Raw genomic sequence first — 12,949 nt, forward strand, 5'->3', positions numbered from 1 at the left:
CAGGATTTTTTAAGTTTCAATGAGATCACCCCTCGTTTTTCTAAACTCCAGAGAAAACAAACCCAATTTATTCAGCCTCTCATCATAGGATAACTTCCTCATCACAGTGAACGTTCACTGTACTGCCTACAATGCAAATATATCCTTCCTTAAATATGGAGGCCAAAATTGTGCACTGTATTCAAGGTGCAGTCTCAAAGTCCTGCATAACTGTAGCAGGACTGTTATTCTTGTACTTCCAAGAGCAATTAAAAGTGCAAATTCTAATGTTAGTATTTTTAGAAAACACATTTATTGAAGTTTCCCACTGAAGTTTATGTACAAGTCACATATATGGTAATGCTGATATTGATTGTTGGCAGGGTCTGGTCAAACAGGCTTCCCGCAAGCCACACACTGTGGCATTGTCTCTGTTAAAAGCTTCTGTCAGCAGTTGTTCATTTATTCAGCATGTTGTCGAGCTGTGCCTGTAAAGAAGCCAACTGGAAAAAGGAAGAGACATAGCATTATGTTCCTCATTTTGATGGATATTGAATACGCTTGGGTGCAAGACAAGTGATTTAAATAAAATCAAACTGACAGCAGCTGTCTAACAATGGTGACAGCCAAATTGGGACATCACTCCAGGAAGTCCTCTGTATGAAATTTGTGATGATGTTACTGACAATGGCTACATTTAGTGCTTAGGGAATGAGTGGCCACAACTGTGAAGAATGAGTACCCAAAGCAAAAGAAATTCACATCTTTACACACACTGAGCACTGCAGGGTGCAACAGGACGGCGGCAAGCAGGGAGGCGGCGAGCCGGCAGGTGGGGGGGAAGCAAATGCCTGGGTAAAGTCCAGGCCATGGACTTTAAAACATATTTTTCATCATCTCAAGAAGAATTGTCACTGTTGTAAATACACAAATATGGCAACCAATGTGTGCACAGCAAGGTCACACAGAGAGCAATCTGATAATAACTAGATAATTTGTATCAATGATGCTGTTTGAACATTAGTCTGAACTCCAGGGAGATGTCTTCGTGCTGTTCTTCCACCTCAGAGCAGAGGTGCTTTTGGGGGGATGGGGGGGATGGTGGGTTGGGGGGGGGGGGGAGTGTAATGATGGGGGGAGCAGTCTGTGGCCAGATTCAACGACTGATTCATATCAACACAATTCATCTTGTGTCAGTGATCTCTGTAAACACCCCCACAAGGGGTGGCAGGAGCACGAGCAGCTGTGTGTGTGAGTGCGAGATATTGAGTGTCTGCAGACACATGAGTGGGTTGGAGATGGAAGGATATAGGAGATTGTTTTAAATAAGGTTCATTAGCATTGGGACGTCCCTGGTAATGTATAAGGACGTGGAATGATTCTAATGTTTTTCTCTTTTAATTCACAGGTTTTATGTCGGTCTGCCTTGTTGTCCAATGAGGGGCATACACACGATGGGTCATACAAGGGTTGCTCTTGGATGTTTGAGAATAGCCTAGTGCTTCATGTCGTTAGTGTACGCTTAAACTGGACCAGATGCTGGGCAACACGACAGCTCAGTGACTATCACTGTTTGCTGTGCAGACACATGGATTTGGGCCAGTGTCTGCAGGAGTTTGCACATTCTCCCCGTGCTTGCGTGGGTTTTCTCCGGGTGCTCGGGATGCACACCCCAAAGATGTGCTATTAGGCTGACTGGTGGTAATAAATTGTCCCTAAATTAGTTTTCCCTCAATGTGGAATGCCATAAGCATAGATAAGGGTCATGGATGGAGGGGGGACTGGTAATGTTAAAATGGCGATGTGGGCTCGTTGGGCCGAAGGGCCTGTTTCCCAGGCTGTTTTTGTTCTTTGAGAGAGTGCGAAGTGCGAGTGTATGAGATTGCATGAGAAAAGATGAACTCTCACCTGCAGTTTCTCCTTCTCCTCTTGTTGTTTGATCTCATCAACCACAGCCTGCAGACGATTCTAGAAGAGAAAGCAAAATGGACAAAATATCTAAGCAATGCGTCAACCTCACAATTACACACCACACGGTGCAAAGGGTTGCAGAAAATTCTGAATATCCAGCACGGGGTGGATTAAAAGGATGGGGTTAGAAGAGGCAGAGAGAGAGAAGTGAGGGCAAGGTGGGGTGGGGCGAGGAGGCGTAAGAGGGCCAGAGCGCTGGGAATGGGGCAAGTGGCAAGAGTGGGGGAGGAAGAAAAAAAGGGAGGGAAGGGGGAAAGGGAGGGAAGGGGGAAAGGGAGGGAAGGGGGAAAGGGAGGGAAGGGGGAAAGGGAGGGAAGGGGGAAAGGGAGGGAAGGGGGAAAGGGAGGGAAGGGGGAAAGGGAGGGAAGGGGGAAAGGGAGGGAAGGGGGAAAGGGAGGGAAGGGGGAAAGGGAGGGAAGGGGGAAAGGGAGGGAAGGGGGAAAGGGAGGGAAGGGGGAAAGGGAGGGAAGGGGGAAAGGGAGGGAAGGGGGAAAGGGAGGGAAGGGGGAAAGGGAGGGAAGGGGGAAAGGGAGGGAAGGGGGAAGGAGGGGCACAACACGGGGAAAGAGAGAACGGCAGAGAGAGGGGAAGGGGCAAATGGGGGTGAAGAGAGAGATGGAGTGGGATAGTGAAAGAGGAAAAGAGAGAGAAAGAGGGAGACGGGCAACAAGAGAAAGAGTCAGAACGGCAGAGAGAAATCAAGTGGCAGCGAAAGTGGGGAAGAGAGAATGTGCAGGGAGGGTTGAGAGGGGATAATGGTGAGAGACAGAGACAGAGGGGTACAGGAGAGCTTAAGTAGGAGGGTCCAAGTGTAAGGGGGAAGACTGTCTAGTGGGTCAGAGTTGGGAGGATAGGATTCAGCTAAAGGGAGAGGATTTGGCGAGTGGGGAGGTGGAGCAGGTGTTGAAAAAAATCTGGAGTGGTGTGGGATGTGGAGAGTTGGGGCATTATCAGGGAGGAGTGCTGAGGGGAGTGGTGTTCATTTTTAATTAAGGAGTCTACCTTTTTACCCCAGTACTCACCTTCAATGCCAAATTCTCCACTTTCATAATCAGGTCCTCCTGCCTTTTCCTCTTCTCCTGGGTCAGCCGCAATGTCTCTCGCAGTTTCTCAATCTCGTATTGGAACTCCAGCACTGCCAGAAAACAGGACGGATCACAGCAATCACTAACCTAAAGCCAAGTACCTCAACACTGAATCTCAACTCCCTCTGCCCCTCACTCCCATAAAACTCATCTCCATTGACTGATGTCTGGTAAAAATGGAGGGTGTACATGCTAGCAGAGACCAAGACACAATAAATGGAATTAGCAGGCTAGGTTCATCTGGATCACACCAACACCATGGCATGTTGTCTAACACCACTGATATTTCACTGTCAACTGAGATTAACTTGTCTAGACTGTGCTCCATGGAGTACTGAGCTCCACAGACTAGCAGGAAAGGAGGGAGGGAGCAAGAGAGTCATTCTTCTGGGATAGATAATTGCAGACAACAAGTTTTACAAATGTGGAAATGAATATGATGCTGTGCATGGTTGAACAGCCTGCCAAAGTACACAATCTGAACTCTCACACATCACAGATAGAAAACCAACAGAGAAAAGCCTCTGCCTAGAGGAAGGAAGATAAGTTGGTTAGACATTGCCCTGGGTAATGTACCCCATTCTGTGCCCACTGTTTAAAGTACTAAATTTACCCATTTGGTTTGATTCCTGCTTTGGCTGCATCTGTCCCTCAGACTCATCAAGCTTCTGCTGCAATCGCCTGGCCAGGTCTTCCTCTGAATCCATGATGTTCAGGTTCTCATCATCATGGCGATCACCTTCATCCTCATCTTCCTCACTGCTGCTGCTAATATCATTGAAGATCTCCCGTAGTTCATCTCTCTCTACTGTAAAACACAGCAAGCAGATTACTCAGAGATCAGACCACTGCTCGAGCCTCAGTCATGTATTGGCCTGTTACTGAGTCACAAATCAAGCCCAGTCTGCTACCCTGTCCCCATCAAACTACCACGTCCCTCCTCCTGTCCCCTTCACTCAGCCCTGTGCCCATTTATCCAGCCTGCCCCATATTGTACAACCACCCTTGCGCCTCTTTGATTTTTCCAGCCGTGTCCCCTCCTTTGCTCAACCCTATTCCCTCCTCCATCCAACCCTGCCCCTTCCTTTGCTCAACCCTACTCCCTCCTTCGCCCACCACTGACTCTCCTTTGCCTACCCTGCCATCCCATTCGCCCATTCCTAATGTTCATTAGTCCACTGCTCCCCAATGCATTCATTCACCCCTGCCCAACTCTCCATTAATTCACCAAGTTCTGCCCTGTTCAGCAAGGTACCTGCTGAGGTGTGGCCTTGTTTGTGTCCAGATGATCCTGGCGATGAGCTGTCAAGGTTTGGTAGTGAGCCCTGGTTTTCTACTTCCTTTGTTTCATCTTCCGCTATAACCTCCCACCCTACACAAGGTCAGGGTTAAGGAACAGATCACAGCAACTAACATCAATCAAGCATTAGCAACTCACCTCAACATATGCTGGAGAAAGTTGAAGTTCTTCAGGAACCAGGTTATAACAGTACAGGACATTGAATAGAGAAACTTGTTCTTATAGGGTCTATAAAAGTGTACACGGCATGTTACTGCTTGTGCAGGATTGTAACATTAATTATTCCATCTGCTCAATATGTGCCCAGTATTCACCTCACTAATGTGGAAGGAAAACAAATTTCATTTTAAAATACCCAGAGTCTGTGACACAAAATGTGAGCAAAAAGTGTCCAGCCTTTCCTCACAAGCCCTGCCTCTATTTTTAAAACACATTAAGTCATCTCAAAATCCCCCTGTCATCTTTCTTGAGTGAGCTCTCTGCATATACCCTGAACCATCAATGCACTAAAATCAAAATTCATTATACTGTCTCATATTACTCATTGATGAGAAGAGTTCCAAACTGAAAACGTTTCTCAACCTCACCTTCTTCTCTTTCACTGTGTTAACACCCAGGTTAATGTTATAAAACTGCTTTGGATCATTGCCCTTTACTTGTATTGTCTTCTAGCTGGATGAAGTTTCATTTTTCTATTTACATCTATTTACATCTAAGTACAACTATTTACATCTAAGTACAACTATTTAAATCTAAGACCTCATGGTAAACAGACTGCTCTCTGGACACAGACTGTTGTGTGTCTTGAATCCCCTTCCCCCCTCCCCATATCCTGCGTACATAATCAACATTCTTTAATTAACTATTAACCCTTTACTCTACAAAAACTGCATGTTCTTGATTTCATAGAATCCCTAGAGTACAGAAGGCCATTCAGCCCATCGAGTCTGCATTGACCACAATCCCACCCAGGCCCTATTCCCATAGCCCCACATATTTACCCTGCTAATCCCCTCATACTAAGGCCAATTTTGCATGGCCAATCAACGTAACCCACACATTTTTGGACTGTGGGAGGAAACCAGAGCACCCGGAGGACAGCCTCGCAGATGCGGGGAGAATGTGCAAACTCCACACAGGCAGTGACCCAAGGCCAGTATTAAACCTGGGTCCCTGGCACTGTGAGGCAGCAGTGCAACCACTATGCCACCCATAAATTGGATCCTCCTTTCCTCTTCACAAGCTGCTAATGCTTGCACCTTGATCTCTTGAACTTTCATTTCTTAGAAAACAATATCACAAAGAGCCAGTTTGATGAGAAAAAAGTTGATAAAGACTGACTCTTGATTGTTAACTCCGACATGATGAATACTGATCATCTTATTTACAATTGCAAGGTCACTCAGCAAGGAATGGTATGAAATCAGTGAAATCACTGGTTTAATCAAAGTTGCCGTCCCAAATCATGAAAGAGGAAGTTAAAAAGAGCACATTAAGAAGTAAAGGCAGTGTCAATAATCCTAGTACCAGACAGATCAGTCAAAAGCAAGACAGAGAGCAAGGGAAGCCTGGATTAAGCTGCATTTATTTCAACGCAAGAGGCCTAACGGGGATATATCTGAGGGTTCCGCCACTGAGTCTATATGGGTAGAGATGAGAAGGAGGAAATCACTTTGATAGGGTTGTACTATGGGTCCACAAATAGTTAGCAGGAAATTGAGGAGCAAATATGTAAGGAGATTACAGATAGCTCCAAGAAAAATAGGGTGATAACAGTCAGGGATTTTAACTTTCCCAACATTGACTGGGACAGCCATAGTATTAGAGAACTGGACGGAAAGAAATTTGTCGTGTGTATTCAGGAGGAATTTCTCATTCAGTATGTGGATGGCCCGAGTTGAGAGGGGGAAAAACTTGATCTGCTCTTGGGAAATAAGGGAGGGCAGATGGCAGAAGTGCTGGGTGAGGGATCACTTTGGGACCAGTGATCATAATTCTATTAGTTTTAAGATAGCCATGGAGAATGATAGGTCTGATCCAAAAGTTAAAATTCTAAATCGGGGCAAGGCCAATTTTGATGGTGTCAGACAAAAACTTTTGGAAGGTAAAGAGATGTTTAGTAAGTGGGAAGCTTTCAAAAATGTGTTAATTAACCAAGGTTCAGGGTAAGCACATTCGTCTTAGACTGAAGGGCAAGGCTAGTAAAAGTAGGGAACCCCGGATGACTCGGGGTATTGAGGCTCTGGTCAAGAAGAAGGCAGCAAATGGCACAGGCAGCTGGGATCAAGTGAATTCCTTGAAATGCATACAGGGTGCAGGAGGAAAGTTGAGAGAGAAATCAGGAGAGCATTTAATGTTGGCAAGTGTGAGGTGGTCCACTTTGGTAGGAAGAATGGTAGGAAGGACTATTACTTACGGGGCGAAAAACTGCAGCAGGCGACGGTGCAGAGGGACCTCGGGGTCCTTGTGCATGAGTCGCAAAAACCCAGCTTGCAGGTGCAGCAGGTGGTCAGGATGGCGAATGGGATGCTGGCCTTCATAGCGAGGGGGATTGAATATAAAAGTAGGGAGGTCTTGCTGCAGCTGTATAGGGCATTGGTGAGGCCACAGCTGGAGTACTGTGTGCAGTTTTGGGCGCCGCACCTGCGCAAAGATATTTTGGCCTTGGAGGGAGTGCAGAGGAGGTTTACTAGGCTGATACCGGAGTTGAGGGGGTTGAGCTATGAGGAGAGGCTGAATAAACTGGGCTTGTACTCGTTAGAGTTTAGAAGAATGAGGGGAGATCTCATTGAGACGTATAAGATGATGAATGGGATGGATAGGATAGAGGTGGAGAGACTCTTCCCGCTCAAAAAAGACAGTAGGACTAGGGGGCACAGCCTCAAGATAAAAGGGGGGCGGTTTAGAACGGAGTTGAGGAGGAACTTCTTCACTGAAAGGGTGGTGAATCTCTGGAATTCTCTGCCCGTTGAAGTGGTGGAGGCTGCCTCGCTAAGTATTTTTAAGACGCGGGTTGATGGGTTTTTGATAAGAGAGGGGATTAAGGGTTATGGGGAGAGGGCGGGAAAGTGGAACTGAGCAGCGACAGATCAGCCATGATCTTATTGAATGGCGGGGCAGGCTCGAAGGGCTAGATGGCCTACTCCTGCTCCTATTTCTTATGTTCTTATGTTCAAAAAGGGAACAGAAGATTGTTCTGGCAGACAAGACAGAGGAGAATCCAAAGAGCTAAAAAATACAAAGACCAAAAGAGTAACCAGGGAGAGAGTAGGGCCTCTTAAGGATTAACAAGGTCACCTATGTGTGGATCCATAAGAGATGAGTGAGATCCTAAATGAATATTTCTCATCAGTATTTACAGCTGAAAAAAGCATGGATGTTAGGGAACTTGGAGAAATAAATATGATGTCATAAGGAGTGTATAAAATACAGAGGTGGTGGTGCTGGAAGTCTTAAAACACATCAAGGTAGATAAATCCTTGGGACCTGATGAAGTGTATCCCAGGACATTGTGGGACGCTAGGGAGAAAATTGCAAGTCCCAGAGCAGAGATATTTGAATCGATAGTCACAGGTGAGGTGCCTGAAAATTGGAGGGTGGTAAATGTGCCTTTGTTTAAAAAGGGCTGCAGGGAAAAGTCTGGGAGCTACAAGCCAGTGAGCCTCACATCTGTGGTGTAAGTTGTTGGAAGGTATTTCGAGAGACAGGATCTACAGGCATTTAGAGGTGTAAGGACTGATTAGGGACAGTCAGCATGGCTTTGTGAATGGAAAATCATGTCTCACAGATTTAATTTAGTTTTTTGAAGGAGTAACCAAGAAGATATTTCAGGGTAGTGCAATTGTTGTTGTCTATATGGACTTTAGCAAGGCCTTTGACAAGGTACCGCATGGGAGTTGTTACTTAAAGTTAAATCTCACAGGATACAGGGGACGAGAGTGTTTGTAGAGGGTCATTTTTCAAACTGGAGGATGTGACCAGTGATGTGCCTCAGGGGTCAGTGCTTGGGTCACTGTTATTTGTCATTTATATTAATAATTTGGATGAGAATATAGGAGACATGGTTAGTAAATTTTCAGATGACACCAAGATTAATGGCATAGTGGAGAGTGAAGAAAGTCAGCCAGTGGGCTGACGAATGGCAGATGGAGTTTAATTTAGATAATTGCAAGGTGATGCATTTTGGTAGATTGAACCAGGGTAGGACTTAATGATCGGGCGTTGAGGAGAGTTACAGAACAAAGAGATCTAGGGGTATAGGTTCATAGCTCCTTGAAAGCGGAGTCATAGGTGACAGAGTGATGAGGTTTCATTGGTCAGAACATTGAATACAGGAGTTGAGACATCTTGTTGAAGTTGCACAAGACATTGGTAAGGCCACATTTGGAATACTGTGTATAGTTCTGGTCACCCTATTATAGAAAGGATATTATTAAACTAGATAGAGTGCAGAAAAGATTTACTAGGATGCTACCGGGACTTGATGGTTTGACTTGTAAGGAGCGGCTGGACGGACTAGGACTTTTTTCTTCGGAGCATAGAAGGTTGAGGGATGATCTTATAGAGGTCTATAAAATAATGAGGGGCATAGACTCTTTGTATCATCAGCAAATATGGCTACAATACAGTTGGTCCTTCCATCCAAGCCACTTATATAAATTGTAAATAGCTGAGGTCCCAGGGCTGGGCCCTGCCGTACTCCAGTAGTTACAGCCTGTCAACCCAAAAATGATCTATTTATCCTGACTCGCTCTTCCTTATTAGCTAACCAATCCTCTATATATGCTAATCTATTACCCACAACATCACAAACTCTCATCTAGTGTGGGAACCTTTAATATGGCACCTTGAAATCCAAACACACTACATATAAACCATAGAACCCTACAGTGCAGAAAGAGGCCCTTCGGCCCATCGAGTCTGCACCAAATACAATCCCACCCAGGCCCTACCACCATATCCCTCTAACCTACGCAACCCTGGACACTAAGAGACAATTTCTTAGCATGGCCAATCAACCTAACCCGCACATCTTTGGACTGTGGGAGGAAACCGGAGCACCCGGAGGAAACCCACGCAGACACGAGGAGAATGTGCAAACTCCACACAGACAGTGAACCAAGCCGAGAATCGAACCCAGGACCCTGCAGCTGTGAAGCAGCAGTGCTAACCACTGTGCTACCGTGCTGCCCGTATACTGCCTGCCCTTTATCACAGCCTTGAGGAACTCTAATAAATTTGTCAAACTCTATTTCCCTCTCACAAAACCATGTTGGTTCTCAGCAAATGAGGTCAAAGTAGAGAAAAATATTAAAGAGACGGAATTAAAAGGCTCTTTACCCGAAGGTTCGCACTATAACAAGGCTGAATTGATAACAGAAATAGAAATAAATTAGTATATGATAGATATTGCAAAAGCATGGCTGCATGGTGACGAAAGCTGGAAGCTGAATATTCAAGAGCATTTGATGTTTTGGAAGGACATTAAGAAAGAAAGTGAGGGAACTTTGTCCATCAAGGATGGGATCAGTACAGTGTGAAATAGTATCTTGGCTCAGAAGATCAAGATTTAGAATCTGTTTGAGTGAAGATAAGGAACAGCAAATGAATAAGTCATTGTTGTGAATCATGTTTAGGCTCCGTTCACAGTAGAGCCATTGTAATACAGCATATAAATCACAAAATAATGTGGGCTTATTGAAAAGGTACTGGAATAATTGTGTGCAATTTTAATCTTCATATTGATTGGATAAATTAGCAAAGATAGAACACAAGAACATAAGAAATAGGAGCAGGAGTAGGCCATCTAGCTCCTCATAGTTCAACCCCCTCAACTCCGGAATCAGCCTAGTAAACCTCCTCTGCACTCCCTCCAAGGCCAAAATATCCTTGCGTAAGTGAGGCGACCAAAACTGTACACAGTATTCTAGCTGCAGCCTCACCAGTGCCCTGTACAGCTGCAGCAAGACCTCCTTACTTTTATATTCAATCCCCATCTGCCCCGCCATTCAATAAGATCATGGCTGATCTGTCGTGGCTCAGTTCCACATTCCCACCCTCTCCCCATAACCTTTAATCCCCTTGTCTATCAAAAACCTATCAACCCGGGTCTTAAAAATATTGAGCGAGGCAGCCTCTACCACTTCAACGGGCAGAGAATTTCAGAGATTCACCACCCTTTCAGTGAAGAAGTTTCTCCTCAACTCTGTTCTAAACTGCCCCCCCTTTATCCTGAGGCTGTGTCCTCTAGTCCTACTGTCCTTTCTGAGCGGGAAGAGCCTCTCCACCTCTATCCTATCCATCCCATTCAACATCTTATACGTCTCAATGAGATCTCCCCTCATTCTTCTAAACTCTAACGAGTACAAGCCTAGTTTATTCAGCCTCTCCTCATAGTTCAACCCCCTCAACTCCGGAATCAGCCTAGTAAACCTCCTCTGCACTCCCTCCAAGGCCAAAATATCCTTGCGTAAGTGAGGCGACCAAAACTGTACACAGTATTCTAGCTGCAGCCTCACCAGTGCCCTGTACAGCTGCAGCAAGACCTCCTTACTTTTATATTCAATCCCCCTCGCTATGAAGGCCAGCATCCCATTTGCCTTCCTGACCACCTGCTGCACCTGCAGGCTGGGTTTTTGCGACTCATGCACAAGGACCCAGAGGTCCCTCTGCACCGTCGCATGCTGCAGTTTTTCGCCACGTAAGTAATAGTCCTTCCTACCATTATTCCTACCAAAGTGGACAACCTCACATTTGCCAACATTAAATTCCATTTGCCAGTTCCTGGCCCATTCGCCCAGCCTATCTAGATCCTTCTGCAGACTCTCCACACCTTCTGCACAATTTGCCGTTCCACCAATCTTGGTGTCATCAGCAAATTTCGACATCATACATTTGGTTCCCTCCTCCAGATCATCTATATAAATGGTGAATAGCTGAGGCCCCAGCACCAACCCCTGGGGCACTCCACTAGTCACCATCCGCCAATCTGAATAGCACCCATTGACCCCCACTCTCTGCCTCCTAATTGACAGCTAATCCTCTATCCATGCTCACATCCTACCCCCAACTCCATGCCCCCTGACCTTCTGCAATAACCTCTTGTGAGGCACCTTGTCAAACGCCTTCTGAAAATCAAGAAAGACCACATCCACCGGCTCTCCTCTATCCACCACCCTAGACACATCCTCATAGAACTCTAATAAATTCGTCAGACACGACTGCCCCTTAACGAAACCATGCTGCTTCTGCTCTACCAAACAATTCTCCTCAAGTTACCTTGCTATTTTCTCCTTGATCACAGATTCTAACATTTTTCCTACAACAGATGTTAAACTAACCGGCCTATAATTCCCTGCCTTTTGCCTGCCACCCTTCTTAAACAACGGTGTAACATTAGCCATTTTCCAATCTTCCGGCACTTCCCCGGAATCCAGCGACGTTTAGAAAATAATCACCAAGGCATCCACTATCACCTCCGCCATTTCCTTCAGAACCCTTGGATGCATTCCATCCGGTCCTGGGGACTTGTCCACAATCAGTCCCTCCAGTCTGTCGAGCACCTCCTCTCTAGTAACAATAGCCTGGAGAATGAATTCGTAGAGTATATTTCGGATAGTTTCTAGAATAACAAGTTCTGAAACCAACCTGGAAACAAGCTATGAGATACGATTAATAAATTACCTAACTGTAAAGAATTATGTAGGCAGGAGTAATCATAACATGGTCAAATTTCACATTCAGTTTGTGGGTTAGTAAAGTGACTATGAAACAAGCATCTTAAACTTGAAGTCAACTGCAGTTATGAAGACAACATTTGGTTAAAGTGGACTGGGAAACTAGTGACTGGGAAAATAAGCTGAAAGATAAGATAGTAGAGACACAATGGTAGATACTTAGAGATATCTCCTAACTCTCAGAAAAGATATGTTCCATTGAGAAAGAAAGATGCAATGAGAAGGATACAGCATTTGTGGCTACCTAAGGAGGTTAAGGACAGCATTAAATTGAAAAAAATATACAATGCTGCAAAGATTACGGTCAGCTAAAGATTGAGAAAAGTTTGGAAACCAGCAAAGAATAATTAGGAAAATGAATGGAGCTAAAGACTGACAAATGCCCTGGGCTTAAAGGCCTGTATCCCACTGTTTTAAAAGAAGTGGTTGCAAAGGTAGTGGGTGCGTTGGTTGTAATCTTCTAAAATTTCAAGGTGGACTTGGTGCAACTACTCAAAAGGGAATGCTAGCACTTAAAAAGGAGTTTCAATTGCAGAGTTCTATTCTCACCAAACAGGGCTATTGGTACTGAACGGAAGAGAAATGCTTCCCCTCAGAGGAATGCTACCTATGAAGAGGAAAATTCCCCTTCCCTCCCTCAGCCGCCCAGAGGAACACACACACACCCCTCACCCGTTCCAGAGAGGAAATCTCTGAACACTCCCACTGCAGAGGAACGTTCTCCCCAAAAATGGAGCACTTTCCCTAGAGCGGAGCACCTGCCCATACAGGAACCCAACTGCATTAGCTCCCACTTCAGAGGAACACTCCCAACACAGAGGGAAGCTCCACTGAGGAATGCTTTCATCCAACTACCCATGGAGAAAAATACCCCCACT

At 45.4% G+C, this 12,949-nt stretch overlaps 1 protein-coding gene across 1 annotated transcript in view; it reads right to left on the reverse strand.

Moving 5' to 3' along the window:
* Positions 1-273: 273 nt before the first annotated feature.
* The window catches only part of taf7 (TAF7 RNA polymerase II, TATA box binding protein (TBP)-associated factor), a 32,845-nt gene continuing 20,169 nt past the window's right edge, over positions 274-12,949 (reverse strand). The window contains exons 9-13 of the mRNA XM_080187309.1: positions 4,291-4,407; positions 3,649-3,843; positions 2,973-3,085; positions 1,888-1,947; positions 274-482 (exon numbers count right to left, since the gene is read on the reverse strand). Of these exons, the coding sequence (XP_080043435.1) occupies positions 438-482; positions 1,888-1,947; positions 2,973-3,085; positions 3,649-3,843; positions 4,291-4,407 (530 nt within the window). The 3' untranslated portion in view covers positions 274-437. The remainder of the gene's footprint in view (positions 483-1,887; positions 1,948-2,972; positions 3,086-3,648; positions 3,844-4,290; positions 4,408-12,949) is intronic.

This window comes from Carcharhinus amblyrhynchos, chromosome 4 (genome assembly GCF_965287045.1).
Source record: "Carcharhinus amblyrhynchos chromosome 4, sCarAmb.v2.hapA, whole genome shotgun sequence".
In the NCBI taxonomy this organism is placed as follows: domain Eukaryota; kingdom Metazoa; phylum Chordata; class Chondrichthyes; order Carcharhiniformes; family Carcharhinidae; genus Carcharhinus; species Carcharhinus amblyrhynchos.